Source organism: Camarhynchus parvulus, chromosome 1 (genome assembly GCF_901933205.1).
Source record: "Camarhynchus parvulus chromosome 1, STF_HiC, whole genome shotgun sequence".
Classification (NCBI taxonomy): domain Eukaryota; kingdom Metazoa; phylum Chordata; class Aves; order Passeriformes; family Thraupidae; genus Camarhynchus; species Camarhynchus parvulus.
In genome coordinates, this window is record NC_044571.1 from 67,656,500 (window position 1) to 67,674,344 (window position 17,845).

The 17,845-nt window shown below is 37.5% G+C and overlaps 1 protein-coding gene across 5 annotated transcripts in view; it reads right to left on the reverse strand.

Moving 5' to 3' along the window:
* PDS5B (PDS5 cohesin associated factor B) overlaps positions 1-17,845 on the reverse strand; it is a 99,924-nt gene that overhangs the window by 20,640 nt on the left and 61,439 nt on the right. For all 5 annotated transcript variants that reach the window (XM_030952965.1, XM_030952980.1, XM_030952973.1 and 2 more), the window contains 6 exons: positions 16,384-16,544; positions 15,635-15,758; positions 14,718-14,876; positions 13,869-13,937; positions 9,008-9,144; positions 4,369-4,492 (listed from right to left, as the gene is read on the reverse strand). In XM_030952965.1, coding sequence (XP_030808825.1) covers positions 4,369-4,492; positions 9,008-9,144; positions 13,869-13,937; positions 14,718-14,876; positions 15,635-15,758; positions 16,384-16,544 — 774 coding nt within the window. The remainder of the gene's footprint in view (positions 1-4,368; positions 4,493-9,007; positions 9,145-13,868; positions 13,938-14,717; positions 14,877-15,634; positions 15,759-16,383; positions 16,545-17,845) is intronic.

Sequence of the window (17,845 nt, forward strand, 5' to 3'; positions counted from 1 at the left end):
TCAAGCAATATTCCCTCTCTGTGGACTGAAGCCCTGAAACACCTGCTGCAGCCAGAGTTGAAGTAATCCAAGCCCACAAACCCAAACCATGAGACCTGCTCATCATCTCTTTTCTCCTTACAGCAAATCCACTCCTACAGGAGGCTAAGACAGAGCCCTCCTTTCCCTCCCCAGTATCACCTAAGTCTAAAGCCTTTAGGAAGCTCAGAAGAGATGGATGTCTAATTGCTGTCCCAGCAGGGAAACATCTTTGTCTCTGAGGACAAGGGAGGTACAGTTGGTTGCTACTGATGGTATTGTGTGGCCAACTGGAATGACTACAATTCCTTTATCTTTTAATATTGGGAATAACCTTAAATTTGACTCAGTTCTTACACTAAGAAGAAGGAGACAAAACTTAACCAATGTATGCTATTTTTAACAGCATACACAAACTCCATAAATTAAGTTTTATATACCTACACCTCTGAATTTAATGCAAATTCATCAGAAGTTCACCATTTAAAAGCATTAAAAAATACATATTTGCAAAACATCATGTACCACTCAGACACAGCTCTGATTCCTCAATTACACCACCTTGAGTTAACAAAGAAAACTGAAAAAGCTTTGGGATTGTTTTAAACAAATGAAACTTATGCAATCCACAAGACTTATTCTAAATACAATTAAATTGTATTTTCAACAGCAAAGCTTATCAGATCTTAAATCTGATCTTAAACCTTGTTGAACACTGAAGTACTATCCTCAGTTACTTTTCACTGTCTCTCAATATGAAGCTCTGTTGACATCAAAATTTGTTCTGGAGATCACAGAAGTCAGCTGCTGGTAAGCTTGTAAGATTGGCCAAACTTAATATGCAACTTATTTTACAATTACTAAAACCACATGCATTTCATCATAATGCCCCTGTTTACCAGTGCCACTTTCACACAGCAATTAGTGACAAAATTTAATTATGTGTTGTGCACTCCAGCCATTATACATTACAAAAAGGCAGCATCAGACAGAAAAAAAAAGTGCCAGCACAGAACCTCAGCAGAACCTGTGCAACCATCACAAGCCTTAAAAAGTAAGATTTTTCCTGTTGTTTAATCTGTTTTCTGATCTGCCCACTTAGAGAATCTTTGCTGTGAATTAAATAACACAAAACTAGAGTTGGCCTTGATGTCACCTGATTTGTGGCTCGACTTGAAAGTGTTAATAATAAAAAAACTTTCAAAGTATTCAGTATCTACCATCAAGAAATGGATTCTAATACTAACCACTCTAAGCATTAACATATATGTATGCATATGTGCACATGCTGAATCTCCAAAAAAAAAAAAAAACCAGTATCCCTTTTAAGTGAAAAAATCATTAAAGCTATTACAGCTACTCTGCATCTGAGCATCTCCACTGAGAAAAGTGAGAAAGGAAATTGGAGAAGGCCTGAAAAACACCTAGAAAAGTTATTTGTAAGTATTCAAAATCCATTAAGAGCTGCAGTGAAAATGAAAGGCAGAATTCCTGACCTGACAGAGCCTACAATCTAAATTCTAAAAAACAACCTACGAAGTCACAAAAGGCAAAGAAATAACAATAAATGAAGAAGGAAACGTGACAGAAATGATACTACAAAGGAACAGATTCTCCTGGAAGCAATGACAAAGCATATGGATATCCACAGGGAGGGGATTGCAGACACCCAACATGGCTTTACAAAGCACAAATCATGCTTGACTGGTGTAACCTTTTACAATGAAGTGAATGTGCAAATGGCTAAGGGATGAGCAACTGATGTCACCCACCTGGATTTCTATAAGGGCTTTGACACAGTTATACACAACATTGTTGTCTCTGAATTGGAGCAATATGGGTTTCAGAGATGGACTACTCAACTGATAAGAAACTGGCTGGATAGCCATGTCCAAAGGATTGCAGTCAAAAAAAAAAATCAATGTCCAAATGGAGATCAGTTGAGAACAACCCTCAGCAAGCCTGTGGATAACACCAAGCAAAGTGGTGCAGTTTGGAGGGAGGGCTGGCACTGGAGGGAAGAGCTGCCATCCAGAAGAACCTTATTAGGCTTAAGGATGGGCCCAGGGGAACATCAGGAGGTTCAAGAGTCCCAAGCGCAAGGTCCTGCACCTGGCTCCAGGCAATTCTCAGTATCCATACAGGCTGAGGGACAAAAGGATTGAGAGCAGCCCTGCAGAGGACTGGGGTCACTTGTGGATGAAAAACTGGAGATGAGCTCACAGCCCAGAAAGCCAACCATGACCTGGGCTGCATCAGAAGGAGAGTGGCCAGCAGGGTCAGAAAGGGAATTCTCAACATCTACTCTGCTCTCATGGGACCCCCATCTAGAGTGCTGTGTCCTGCTCTGGAGCAATGGTTTTAAACTGAAAAAGGTGAGGTTTAGATTGGACATATGGAAAAGATTTTTTTACCATGAGGGTGGCAGGACACTGGAACAGGTTGCCCAGAGAACTTGTGGACACCCCATCATTCAGGGAGATGTTCAGGGCCAGGCTGGATGGGGCTTTGAGCAACCTGTTCTAGTGGAGCATGTCCCTGACCACAGCAAGGGAGCTTAATGGGATGATCTTTATGGGTTCATTCCAGTCCAAAGTATGCTATAATGCTACAGTAAAATGTGATACTAACTGGTTTATAAATGTTGAGAACCCTATTATGTTCTAATTTGAATTTTATCTCTCAAAATTCCCTTTTGAAAATTCAGGGAAGGTAAGCATTAGACACAAAAAAGGTGACGACACATCTGTTAGAATATCCACAAACAGTTAAGACTGTTATAGCCAGAAGATAAGTGATAGAAGTGAGAGATGGAGGAGGGCAAAGGGCCTGCACTTTAACATACTGAAAAGAGTATCAAAATAACGAAGCAAAATTCTAAGAGGAGCTACAAGGTTTATTTGCAATAAAGATTTGCCACAGGAGGAAAATGACTGAAGGAATGAACAGATTTTGATCACTGGGTTCACAAGAAAACAGAACATGCAAACACTACATTGGCAAGGCTAGTCTGGCATGACATTATCCAGTTTGAGTATCCTTTCCGGAGCAGAGACAGAACTTATTTGTCATTACACCGAGTGCCTATTTTTGTCTCAACTAATTTTGTTCTGAACTGTAAAATCTTTATAACTCATATTGAGACAAGACTAACATTTCTGTTCAGTTTTGGAATAGGAAAGCTGAAAAGTATCAGACTTTGTTTGGGTGTAAAGACCTTCAGTTATTACCACTGAATTCCTCCTTTAGTTTTGCTAGATTTCATCTGCTTAAGTAGTTTAAAGCTTTGTTCCATTTCCCTTGTTTTTCATAGCATTTGGGAACTGACTAAGAGCTCCTTTTCATAGAAACAGAGAAGCTTAAAATTCACATAAACATAGTTAAAACAATATACAAGCCTAATAGGGACTGTCTTACTCTGGTAAAGGAATGATTTTTCTAGCCTAACAGTAACCAACTCCAAGCAACTTTAGAAACTAAAAAAGATACTCTGTATGAAAGTAAACAATATCCACACAGGAGCCATTCTCCATATTTTCTAACATTACATGCCAATTTAAAGTCTTCCAACATTCAAAATGGTTTGCAGATTTTAAAGCTTTAGCTGGACACAGGAATTAAAATCTAAAATGGCGTATTATTATTGCTGCAGAAATCTTCTGGACAAGATTCCTTGCAGAGGATTTCTTGACTTCTGGAAAGCCAGGAGAATACCAGCAGCTACACAAATAACACCAACAGAAGTCCCTTCATGACCACCTTACTCTTGGGGTATGTACAACTTGCCATGCCTACAACCCAGAAATAGAGAGGGTCCCTATATCTCTACTTACCATTTGAAGTTTTTTCCTTACTATGGGCTCACAGGCAGAAGCTAAGGATGAAAATTCCAGCATCTGCTAAGGAATATATCCCTATTTCTTCTAATATTTGAAGGATGCTAACTATTTTTACAGACCTCTGCATTCCAAATATATTCTACCCAAGTATTGAGAAACCAAGATCACTGTTTCACCACAGTTCAATATACTTCGCATCATCTCATTTTTACTTCTAGTAATGTTATAATGCAGCTGGGTTATTACTTAAATACATACTGCATATCTTAGTTTATTAGTATTCTAACATTTGACTACTCTAAGTCAGTATTTCCCCAATGGACAGTCCAGTACTACAGATCTAATTTTCATCCACAAAGTTTTCAGGATTATGAAATGGAGAAATAATTTCATGCCAAGGCTGAATATTTTGCACAAAACCAGATTTGCAGAAATATACATAACATACAGAACAAACAACTATATACTCATACATCTGCTGATAACCCACAACTCCAATAAATTTCCTCACATTTATGGCTAGTGCACACAGCTGGTATTGTTCTAAGGTGATGATTTCATGGTAACAAGGTTCTTGTGCCAACTTCACAATAGCATTCCCTGCAGCCAGCCTCAAGCGAGACATGTCAGGTTTACTGAAAAACAAGCACATGGATTGTGAAGGTTAATTAGTAAAAAAAAATATGTCATTATTTGACTCAGCTAAATCTAATAAGTTTGCATCACTGAACAACAAGTACTTCAAAGGAAAGAAGTTTCTGTGAACTGAGCCACCCCTATGCTAGCAGAAGCAATTTCAAACCCAAAGTAATTTTCATGGCAACACATTTTATAGCCTATTCCCACTTACCATTACCTGGTCCCAACCTGGCAATAAAAATTTTCCATCAAACCTCCTAAAAGTTACACACAGATGTGAAACAATTCTAGCTTTGCATTGAGTGAGGACAGTCCATACTGCCCCTCAGAGACCACATCTAGCAGTAAGATACTTCTGTTCAGCTTGCTGCTCCCCCCTCAGCAGGAGAGTCCTGCCAAAGAAGTAACCAGTCCATTTCTAGTTCCCAGAGTTGCCAAGCTTTCCTAGCTCAAAATTCAGGCTTCAGGCAAAAATCAATTAAGATTAATTAGACACTGTAATACATGACCAAGTGAATTCTATTTTAAGAGAATAGCAAAATGTCTTTTGAATGCAACCACTGAAAATGTTGTATATCAGATGTGTGGCAAATTTTCTACAGCACAGAACTATGACATTCTAAGCTCCAAAAGGTTTTTAATTTTTCTCTTGGTGAGCATTAGTTTAAGAAAAAATGCAAATGGTATTTCAAGAAAATCTCAATTCAAGTTCATATCTAATATCAGTACTTTCAGCAACTGTTAGCATCCTCTGATACTGAAATAGTCCTATTTTATGCTTAGTATACACTAAAATCAAAATCCCACTACAAAAACATGCAAGATTAGACCTAGCTGTTCTACCTAACCACAAATAGAAAAGTTGTACAATCTTGAGTTCTTTTTAATTTTATAAGTCATAAGTTTTATGACTTATAAAATTAAAAAGAAAGACTTGGAAAGGACAGTTGAGACACTATCAATAAAATTCGATATTAAAAAAAATACAAGACTGGTGAATTTAACATGATAAAATCTCAAAGAAGTCAGTTGTTGATTTAAAAGCAATTCAAGAAAGTCATCAATCCTACTACTTCAAAGTGCGAAGGATGAACAAGAGAAGGGATTTGTTGTCCAAATGGGACCTTGCCTTCACCTGACACTCCAGGCTGAACAGTGCTTTGAAGTAAAAAAAAAAACCAAAAAATTCCCTTACAGTGTCACTGAAGGGTAGAGTTGTGTAGACTTCAAGAGGCATAGGGGCAGAGTCACTTTTAGGGCTGATGTGGGCAATAACACCAAGAAGATTACAACATGACTGATGGCCTCAACAGCATCAAAGGCTCCTGAGCCCTGCCACTTTCACTTAATTCAATTATGTTTAGCAAATTATTAAACACTGTCTAAAAGACAAGTTCAAGCCATGAACACTAAAACTGACTCACACAGAATGACCTCATATCAAGTACAGTCTAAAAGGTTATGTTCTGTACTGAATGGACAGTTTTACTCTCTTCAAAGCCTACTCCAAGTCAGAAGGAGCAGTATCAGGTTTGCACAGAAGGGACACAGTAAGCATTGCCAGAAAGAAGATATCCTTATTGCACTCAGTGGGTGAGGAACAAAGGTCAGGAAGTGTCAGCAAGTTCCCTGCAGAACTAACAGGCCTGAAACATCATGTCCTCTGCTTCAGGTTTTGAGAGTAATTGTTAATGTAGGCAGTATGGCTCACACAGAGACAACAGACTAGTCCTTCTACCCATTTGGAGCTTTTTTGAAAAGCAATACTGAGAATTGCAAATAATTATTACATGTCCTGTCAACAGGGCTCTTGCCTCATTCAGCAGTGGATGCACATTCTCCCTAGTCTTCCTTTTGTCACTTATTTACTTAGAGAAGCTCTTCTGGTTGCCTTTGTCACTTCTCACTAGATTTCATCCCAGTTGGGATTTGGCTTTCCTATCTGTATCTCAGATGGTGCTCCCTGTATTCCTGCCAGATTACCCATCTCTACTTCCTCCTTCTGCTTACCTCATACCATAGAATAGTTGGGGCCAGAAGGGATTGTTAAAGCTCATCTAGTCCAACCCCCTGCAATGAGCAGTACTTGCAGGCCTGTCCAACTTGACCTTGAATGTTTCTAGGGATGGGGCAGCTATTACCTCCCTGAGCATCATGTTTCAGTGTTTCATCACCCTTACCACAAAAAAAAATTCTTCTATCTACAGGCTCCTTTAAGTACTGAGAGGTCACAATAAGACCCTTCTTATTGTGGTCACCCCAGGTCACCCCAGACCCTTCTCTTCTCCAGGCTGAACAACTCCAAATCACTCAGCCTTTCCTCATAGAAGTGCTCCAGCCCTCTGATTGTTTTTGAGACCCTTCTCTGAACACACTCCAGCAGGTCCATGTGTTTCCTGTGCTGAGAGCCCCAGAGCGGGATACAGTACTTTGTGTAGGGTCTCACCCTCAGAGTGAGGTAAAGAGGCAGAATCAACCCCCTTGACCTGCTAGCCGTGCTTCTTTTGATGCAGCCCAGGACACAGCTGGTTTTCTGGGATGTAAGCGCACATTGTTGGCTCATGTCCACCCTTTCACCTACCAGTGTCCCCAAGTACTACTCTGCAGGGCTGCTCTCAATCCCTCTTTTTGTGTTCGAATTTTGCCAGGAGCACCTTGCTCATCCAGGTACAGTTTCCTGAAGTATCCATCTGCTTTTCTGCTGTGATCACTCTTGAGTACTGAGGGATGATTTTTGAATACTAGGTAATTAGCTTTCTAAGGCCCCTCTTCCCTCCAGCCCTTATCCAATGGAACCCTACAAGCACATTCTTGTAGAGTCCCAAGACGGTTCTCCTGAATCCCAGTCCAGTCTTGCCTCCTAGCCTCCTCCTTGCCCTCAGGATTTTGAACTTCACCATTTTAGGGTCATTATAGCCAAGGCTGCCTTCAACTTTCACATCCCCAGTAAACCCCTCCTTGCTGGCATGTATGAGGTCCAGTAGAGAGCCTCTCCTCATCAGGTCGTCTACCAGTTGTGTCAAAAAGTTGTCATTGATGCTGCCCTGGATTGTTATGCACTGCCCTTGCAGCAGATATCAGAGAGGCTGAATTTCCTCATGAGGGCCAAACACTGCACACATTATGTTGTTTTCAGCTGTTTCAAGGCCTCATCCACTTCTTCCTGGTCAGGGGTCCCACAGCAGACACTCACCATGATGTTACACAGAGCAATCTGCTCGTCAGTCTTAGCCCATAAGCTCTCCACTGGCTCATCTTCCATTCCCAGGCAGAGCTCCAGGCTCTGGGGTTGAAGGGTTACCTCCACAGCCACATCACATGTCACTGCAGCTTTCTCCCTACCCTGAAAGGATCTCTCCCTAGCCCTCCATTAACTTGATTTTAAAATGGAGAACAGATCACATCATTACATAAAGTTTCTACTTTATATAATTACTTTTTGAGTAGAAAAGGAGTGGGAAAATTAAATTTCTGAAACATGCACAGTAAGGAATCATCACTCCAAGCATGAAAACACACAGGATCTACAGAACTGATCTATTCTCCAACTACTGCATAAGCCAACCATGTGCTCCAAGTAGCTGTGCTGAAAAGCTAAATTACTGCCACTCAACTCCCTGGCAGCTGCCATGAATGGTCACATTACAGAACTTAAAACTATAAAACAATTGTTTACAAAGAACTTTAGGACAGACTACACAGTTGCTACAAATATAATATACTAGACAGCTCTCAGGTTTGCAATTTTGCACACACAATATGGTTCTATCTACATAACTACTGTATAACATTAACTCTACCTGAAAATCAGAACCTTTTTAAACATACTGGCACAACCTACCCATGGCTTTAATGGCTTTTGTAGACATAAATTTTCAATGTTTAGCAAGCAATAGCAGCTGACAACTTGCCACTTTTCCTACCACAGAGGATTAAGAAGACACCCAGAAAAACAAGTGGTCTAACAGTCACCTAAAAGGTAAATTATTTATTGAGATTTAATCCTGTTTACACATTTCCTTCTTGCTTTCACTTTTAGAGACCTCAAGATAGATTAGCCTGTCTCCAAGCAGAAGTGCCTTGTGTACTAAGTATTTCCACCTAGTTTATACAACACACTATTATTCTTTATTAGAAAGCCCACCTATTGGCATTTGGCATACACAGCAATTGGTACACCAGGAACAGCAAGCTGCATAAAAAATTAAAACAAATTTTCAGTGGGAAAGAGGAAGTTGCACAGTTTATTCCTGCAATATGAGTAATAGCCTATTGAAGGGATAAATAAAAGCAAGAATATAAAACCTAAAATTCAGCTGTGTGTACAGTGTTACAAAACCTGAGACTCAGCAAACTTATGTAGAAACCAGCCAAGCTTACTATCACATCTTATGAAATGAAATGTATAAATTGTTAAGCAGTCTAGCAGAGTAGTTTACAAACTACTTCAATTAAAACTCTCCCCTCACCCCATCATCACAGACATGAAAACATCACCATCTGGTACATACCTTATTTTCCCCTGCTCTGTTAAGTCTCCATCACTGTGTAATATTGTTGTTAGCAGTCTCAGAGTAGAAGTACCTGACTTGCTGTGGTTGTTCTTCATTCCTAGCAACCATCGAACCATCATCTTGATGGCCTGAATCTGAAAAAAAAAATTGATACCAAAAATTCAAATCCTATTATAAGCCTCATTTTTAAAATAATCTTTATCTTTAAATTAATCAATCACATGGTATTTTTTCCCAAGTGCTTTTTGCTGCTACAAACATAAGTCTGTCAGGACTGCAAAACATCATTTAAATACTGAAAAAGAACCAGACATACTCTCACTAGACAGCAACTTTTCACTGAAAGTCTCAAGTATGTATTACAGCAAATAAAAATTATACATTTAGTTAAAGTTTGAGCTGCTTCTTCTATAAGCAATCACATATTTTGTCCTTTGAAAACATTTTCTTAATTGAGCTTACATCCATTAAATACTGTGAAATAGGATAAACAGTTAGTTTATACTTACTAAGAAAATGTTACTGGATCAAAAAGCAGAACACATTTTCACCTCTATATATTCCCATAATTCACAGAATATTCTGTGTTGGAAGGGACCCACAAGAACCAACAAGTCCAGTGAATGACCCATACGGTGACTGAACCCACGACCTTGGTGTTTAATTCCTGTGCCCTATACATTCTCTATTTACCTATGCCATACTTGAGTTAAATTTAAGAAATATACTTGAAAAAACATTTAACAGACATCTTGACTATTAGCAATCTGTACTACAACAACTTACCCTGGTAAAGAATGCTTTTTTCACAGCTATTTAAAGAAAAGCCTCAAAGTCAGGAAGGGATAACTTGGTTTTGCCAATGGAAACACCAAGTGTTTTGAGGAAAGCTTCTGCCAGTATGCAGAATCCAGCAACTATCATGAAACACTGAATAATTTCACATTTCTTTAGTGAAAATAAAACATTAATTTGGAGATTTAGTTTGTTTTAGCATTTGAATTCCTTTATCCTTTCATTTTCCTTTCATATGACAGCAGAGATAACAAAGAAAAAAAATTAATATCTTCTTACAGCATAATGAAAATGCTCATCTAAATCACATAGATATCCTTTGGGGGGAAAAAAAGGAAACAAAAAAAAAACCAAAAACCACCACCCAAAAAAGCCCCAAAACCAAAACAAAATACGGAACTTTGAAGATCAAAACCCAAAAGCTTTAGAAAACTTACACTTTTCGTACATGGTAACTTCAAATATTCTCATTAGTGGGAAAAGCAACTCTAGTAACTTTTATACAAACATTCATAATATCAACAAATTTAATTTATCATAGCATAAATGATCTGCTCCTTGCAATGAACTGACCAAAATGGTCTCGTCAGATCTCAGTTCTAGGACTATCACTTCCATGTGAGTTTAGTTTTTAGGACTGTAGTCCACTTGCTCCACCTTATTGGGTAACACCAGTGAGCTGTAGGATGTCTGTCACTCCAGAACTCAAAATGCAAATGGAGTCTGAGGAGCAGAATTTGTCTTGTCCTCATTTTCAAAGGGTCTTCCACTGGAACAGCTCTAAGTATCCACTAGAAGCTTTTAATAACATCAAACCCAATATAATAATTGTAATATAACAATAATGGCATCAGATCTTTTCACAGCTCACAAATTCAGTTTCTTCACATCATAACCAGGACCTGTAACTGTTAGTGCCTCCCATTTGTTGGGAGGATGGAAATATGAGAGCTCTCTTTCATCTTCAAATAAATGACACATTCAGCCAGAGAACAGACACAGCTACCTTGTCCCTTGACCAATTTCAATTTCAATCTTTGCTTCTAGTAATTCCCTCCATAATGTCTTTTCCCCAATTTTATTATCCAAACCTATTCTAGTTTTCTTTCTATGTAGTCAAGTCCTAGTCCCGCCTCCTTCAGAATTTTTGTCTGACCCCACTAGTTTCCCTATTTCTTTGCTGATATTAATGATGGCATGGTGACATTCCAGCAACCATGCAGAATTAAGCATTCCCATGAAAGTAGTATAGGGCATGAGAATTCCCCCAGTCACTACTACAGATTACCCAAAGACTAAGTTAAACATGACATGAGCGTGGACTGCTGTCATGTTTTAAATTCTCCCTTTGCAACCAAACTGTGTAGCTATTAAAGGATAATTCCAGTTGGAAGGAGTGTTAGGATGTCTACAGTTCAATCCCCGGTTCAAAGGAAGGTCAGCTATGAAATCACACCACATTGCTCTCAGTTTTAGGCACTGTGGTGTCAAAAGCCCTCCAAGAATGAAGACTGCACATGCTCTCTTGGCAACCTGCAACTTCTTGCTACCTGTTGCATTGTCAGACTGTTCTCAGGCCTTTCCTTATATTCAGTCTGAAGTTCTTGTTTCAATTAATGTTCCATGAGCCTAGAATTCTCCTCTGAGATGAAAAATTATTTTTACACAACATGAAAAGATAAGAAAGCAAAAATGAGACAGAGCCATATCAAACACAACACAGTCTTCCTACTACATCACCATTATGGCAGCAGCTGGCTAAAACTTTAAAACAGTTTTTTAAAATTAAAAACTTTATATTCCAGTGATATAGAAGGAAAAAAGAAATGTCACTGCTACTACCCAAGTCTCAATCCCTGCATGGTGCACAGTACTCATTACAGGTCACTGCCAAGAGAGAATTGCTTTAGAACTCAAGTGTCCAGTATAGGAATTCCAGTCTAACTCTTATAATCATTAATCCAATTCATAGTTAATACTGTTTCAATTCACAGTTCTTGCTTCAATTCGTGTTCCACGAGTCTAGAATTCTCCGCTGAGATGAAAAATTATTTTACACAACATGAAAAGATAAGAAAGCAAAAATGAGACAGAGCCATATCAAACACAACACTGTCTTCCTACTACATCACCATTATGGCAGCAGCTGGCTAAGGTTTCTACTGCCTGAGGTTTCAGAGGCACAAAGGCTGCAAGTTTGTGCAGTAGTGAAAAATGAAACAAAGCCCACTTCAAGCATAGTTAGAGAAAGAGTACTAAAAACCTTATATTGCAGTGATATGGAAGGAAACAAGATATATCACTGCTACTACACAAGTCTCAACCCCCTGCATGGTGCACAGTACTCACCGCAGTTCACTGCCAAGAGAGACAACTCCTTTAGAACTCAACTGCCTGGCATAGGAATTCCAGTCTAACTCATATAATCATTAATCCAATTCATAGTTAATACTGTACTGAAACATTTCTCTGCAGAGAGCCTTTCACAGAAGGTTTAGCACCCAAAACTAAGGTTATCCTCTGTCAGTCTACATCTGCTGGCTGGACAATACTAAAATGTAGTTTTCAGCAGTCCTTCCCACTTTCATACTCCAACTTGCCAGTTTTTAAATCCCCACTAGATATATAATAATGCTACAAAAGGAAAAAGAGGCTTGAAAAACCAGAGTGAAGAAAAGTACACGATCAAGAGAGAAATCATTTATAAACTAATGGCAATGTCTGGAGTATACATTAAGCTCTGCAGTAGTAATAAAGGATAATTAAATTTGCAAATCAATTTTCACAATAGCCTGTTTTCACCTGCAAATAAACTCTTACAGTTTTCAGGCTTGGCTTCAACTGCAAATTGCCTTAAGAATTTCTGCAGGTTAATTCCCTTCCAAACAGCCAAATGTATGAGAAGTTTTATCAATATAAAAGTACGTTTTAGAGACTTATTACAGCTTCACAAATAGTTTATAATAATTAAGAAAAACAATTAATATTTACTTCAAGTTACATGTATAATCACTCAAGTGAAATCATCTCTATTTAAAATTAGCACATCATTAAATTAAAACAAAGGTGCATTCTTTGAACAATTTTTGGAGTATATTGTGTAACTATGGAGTTGCACAAACATGAAAAATATCCTTTGTGGAGTCAAAAAACTAAAAGCAACAAATCAACTTCAATAAAAGCCAAGCCTTTCCAGCAATGTGTTCTGTACCAAACTGCAAACCAAAGTACTCACTAACCTAGCAGAAAAGAAGGTCTGCTAGGAACTGTTTAACAATTTTGAGAGAAGGCAAATAACTTTTTAAAACAAGAGCCACTCTACTCAGAAGACATTAGAAACTAAACAACTGATATAATATAGAGCATACTATAAAAGACAAGCAATTCATTCTGAAAGAAGTGAAAGCAAAAATCTATCCCTGTTCTGAAGGGCATTTAAAAACCAAATACAGATATAGAATATATTTTCCACATCGTGAGTCTATTTCTAATTCACTGAAAAATTGACTGACAGTATCTCTTACATAGTACAGAAAATGTAATACACTTACTCCAAAATAAGAAAAAGCTTGAGATGACATTTTAAAGTAAAGTAGCAAAACAAACCCCCCACTATTTTAAAGTTACTTTTATCCTAAATCCAGGTTTTTCTCGAATACACACTGCAAACATAGAAAAATAAATAATGTAACAGATTTATTCATTTGAAGAAACTGACAAATCCAAACCCCATTTTTCTTCTTCCAAAACAACACTGAAAGTTTCTTGGAATGGCATAAAAATTCAACAGAAAAAGGAAAGGCTTTTAACAAAATTTCCATAGTATTTAACTCCTACACTGAAGAAACGGGGAAAAAATAATTTTACTTTAAGTAATCCAGCTATCCTCAAAGTCAAATGTCAGAAAACAAAACTACACCTATAAAGAGCTTATATAAAAACTTAATGATGCGTATGTGTAAATTTATGCATAAAATTATAATTTAAAATATGCTCCCAAGAGCAAATTGTTATTTAGTATTATAAACAAAGCAGACAGGAAAACATAGTAAATGCCACTCACTTTAACAAGGGTTTCAGGAGACACTTCTTCATCTGGGACCCAAAGTTTTGTTGTCTTTTTTCCTGGAAGCTAAGCAAAACGTTACATTTGTTACAGTATTGTTACTCTTCAGTGAAACTTGTAACCTCCTCTTTCTGTTTGCTTCTAGAAAGGATACAACAGCACTCTCTGGTCAGCTCTATGCCTCCTTTACCTTACAGAAGTAACCACTGCAGAAGTGAGATACCTCACTATCCAAGCATCAGCAAATTCAAGATTAATAAAGGCACTGGTTGTTGCTGTTACCTGAAAACTATTCCTTTAGTGCATAATAGCCATTGCCATGAAAATAACAGTTTTTCCATATCCAGTAGACTGGAACCTCACACACATTTTACTGTTTTAGACAGTGTATCTTTCCCTAAGCAATTTCAAGCAATGCACAAGTTCATTTTTTGACTTCATAATCACTTTAGAATCAATACAAAATTGTTCAAAAAATTTAAATTCAGTCTTCCATTTAAATAGCGTATTTTAATTTCAAATGTAATATACTTCCTAAAAATTACAACTCACTCAAGATAAGAAACAGAATGAAATCGTAACAATTTTCCCCTTTTTAACGAAGGCCAAATCACAAATGATGTAATGCTGTGCTATGCAGGTCATCACTTTTGTAAGATTCCCAAATCAGCAGAACTCTCCTTTCCTGTACCATGGGTTTTGAAGAGAGTCAAACTACATGAGGAAATCAAAAGACAACTATATACAAAAAGCAGAACCAGCATGTCAAATATTTTCCCAAGCACTTGCTGAGTACGATACTGCAGAAAAAGCATACTCTTCATATAAAGTTTTAAAAATACTCACCCTATCATTCATTAGCAAATCTTTAACAATAAAAGTAGCAACCAAAGATTTCAAAGGGGCAGCAAATTGGTCAGGTGCAAGCATGGCTATATGGCCAATAGTAACCAACGGCGTAATGAGGTGCTCAAAATTGCTTGGATCCAGACTTTTATGCAGTGGCTAAGAAAAAAAGACAACAAATTCAACTATTACTGATATAATCTGTGTCTTACTGAAGGGGTGAGAATGACTTGTCCATATCTATTTCAGAAATACAATTTCAAAAGAACTATTGATTATTTAATTCTAAAGATACATTCACTAACCCATCAAGTCTTTCTCAAGTCAGAGGAAAGGTCAAGATGACAGACAAAATATTTATCACCTCTGGGTAGTTCAAAAAGTGACAGCTCAAGCATGACCATTTAGGAAACAATGGATTTAAAAGCCTACTTTCTTGTAGGAGAACAAGATCTCAAGCTAGCAATTCCAATAATGGACTATGATCCAGCCTTCAAGATAAGAGGCTGAGGGCCACTAATTAAAAAGTACGTTTGCAGTTACAGTTATAAAATTCATTTAGTCTGTACCACAATTCAGTTTTCCTTAATTTCTGCAACCATTTAAATACTTTTGACCATTTTCAACAGGGGTAAGAAGTACCATATGGTTCCTCTTTCTATAAATAGTTCATGGTTCTAGTACACAGCCTAACACTTGGTTTTACTCTACCAGCTCCTAAAACACACAACCTAAAACATGATGAATCATGAGATACAAGAACACCCTCTACTATCACTCTCCAGGCCAAAATCATGTAAGAACAAAAGGAAAGGGGAAAAACATTTCCTAAATCTGCTACAACTTGCAACTACATCCCTTAGTTTACATATGCAATAAAAAAGATCAGTAAAAGTAACTTAAATCTTTAATATTACCTCAAATATCTGTGCAAACTGCGTTTCTTTGCTGGAAAATATTGCATGGATGCAGTGAATAGCATACTTGGCTTGACGAGGGGGTCCCTTTTTAGCTTTATGGTGCAACACTGGAAGCAAAGCACTAAACAGTTGTGTAACAAAACAAATAGACAAACAGACCAAGAGATAAGTAATTTCACAAATTGAAAATTTTCCAAAACATCAAACTAACAAAGAAGTACAGATATACATATAAAAATCACAACACCTCTGCAAAAAGCACTAGTTGCTTTTGTTTGGGTAATTTCTTCCAAAAAAAGAAGAAAAAAAAATTATTACATAACTCTCAAGCAAAAAAAAATCCTAGGTTTTGTTGGTATTATGTGGTAAAATAGGCATTGATATCTGCACAGGTACTAAATGTTCTTTTGGAAATCTTTTGGCCTACATATCACCATTAAATTGCAAGGAATGTTTTTACACTGCATATATATATATAACCTAGGAAAGAATAAGTAATTCTGAAGGGCGACAATATAAATTATAGTGGTATCAGGGACATATCAGCTGTCACTACTTTGGGTATATTCATTTCACTTCCATTCTTCAAAAAGTACTACAATTTAGTTTTTCAAAATGTCTTTTTGGAAGTAATACTTTCTTCCAAAAGAATGCAGGATAATGCTACAGCAGATGAAAGGAAGAGTGAGAACTTCCAAAATCCAGTAGAGTAAAGGTCACTGCTCAGAGTAAGATACACAACTTACGATCGTATGTGAGGAAAGTCTTCTTCAATTTTACTTCCTGTATTTTTGAAAATTTGTAATGCAGCTTCTGCCACTTTTTCATCATCCATTTTCAAGCAAGCAAGGAGAGATTCAAAAGTTTCAGCTGAATGAAATGAGATAGGGTGCGTAAACGAAAGTACCTGCCAAAATATGATGAAAGCCATGTTAACATTTTTTAAAGGTCCACTTATACTAGGACACTTCATCAAGAGTCATTTTCCACTGCCATACTGGAACATTTATAATACTCTCCCTGGTTTTGATTCATGATCCACATTTCTCTTCTTTTATTTAGTAGCTCCTAAAGTTCTGTCTTTATACATGACCTCATTAGATTTAATTTATTTCCCCATCTCAGTTTCTTCTCCTACTATTCTGACCATGTACTTCTCAGTGACTACATCTACATTAGCAAGTACTGGGTTACAGCAGGAGCAGGTCTTAAGAGAAACGCAACTGATGCTAAGGAAGCAATATTCATATTTCAGGAGTTTTACTTCAGAGTATTTTTAGAATTACTAAATCCACTTTCGGCAACGCAACACAACATGCGCTTCTGAAGCCCATCTCAATTTTGTTCCCCTGAAAGGAATCCAGCTTATTTGCCTCCAGACTTCATGTTTGTTTCCTCAAGGGAAGAACTGATTCTGCTCTGAAGTGAAATTCCTATCTCTAAAATAGCAACACAGACATACTCAATAGGGCCTCTACTCCCTCAAGTTTTCCAGATTAACTTATCAGATTCTGTACCTCTCCTTCAGATTCTTGGACTTGGTTGCTTTCAGGTATGACAGGCTTCCCATGTTAAAAAAAATGAAATGAAGAAACCCTCAATTGATCCTCCCTGAAATTTGGTCTTCCCTTCATTTTTAAGTGGCTGTTGATTATTAGCCTTGTTCCACATAATATTCTGACTCATGGCAGAGAAACAATCCTCAAAATCTAGAAATTTCTTTATATGCAGTTTTCTATTTTAACTAAGTTACCTTCCTTCCCACTACATTGCATGGCATTTCCAATGCTGGACTCCTATATTTGTCCTCTCTGTATTATTCTGATGATGTATACACCTCTTTGTTTAGGGCAGTCTTACTCCTCTTCCTTAAATGTGTCATGCCAGTTCATACAAATACGTAAATACTGACTTGGAAGCCTTCATTCAAGCATATACTCCGTCACAAAATGATCTTTCTTACTCAGATGCATTCTTGTGCTACTAGGTATCTGCACTTTTATCTAAATGTTCACACCTGGATAAAGAGATTCACCCTTTCAGGTGAATCTACTCCATCCTTAGTTCACCTAAAATACTCTGAAAACGTCAGTATGGGAGTCCTTTAGATTTTTAGGCCTCTGAAATCAACTCCCACCTGGACTACTTGACAGTCTTTGCTATGTTAGCTCAGTCTCAAGATTACTCATAGCTGAAATAGGTAAAACC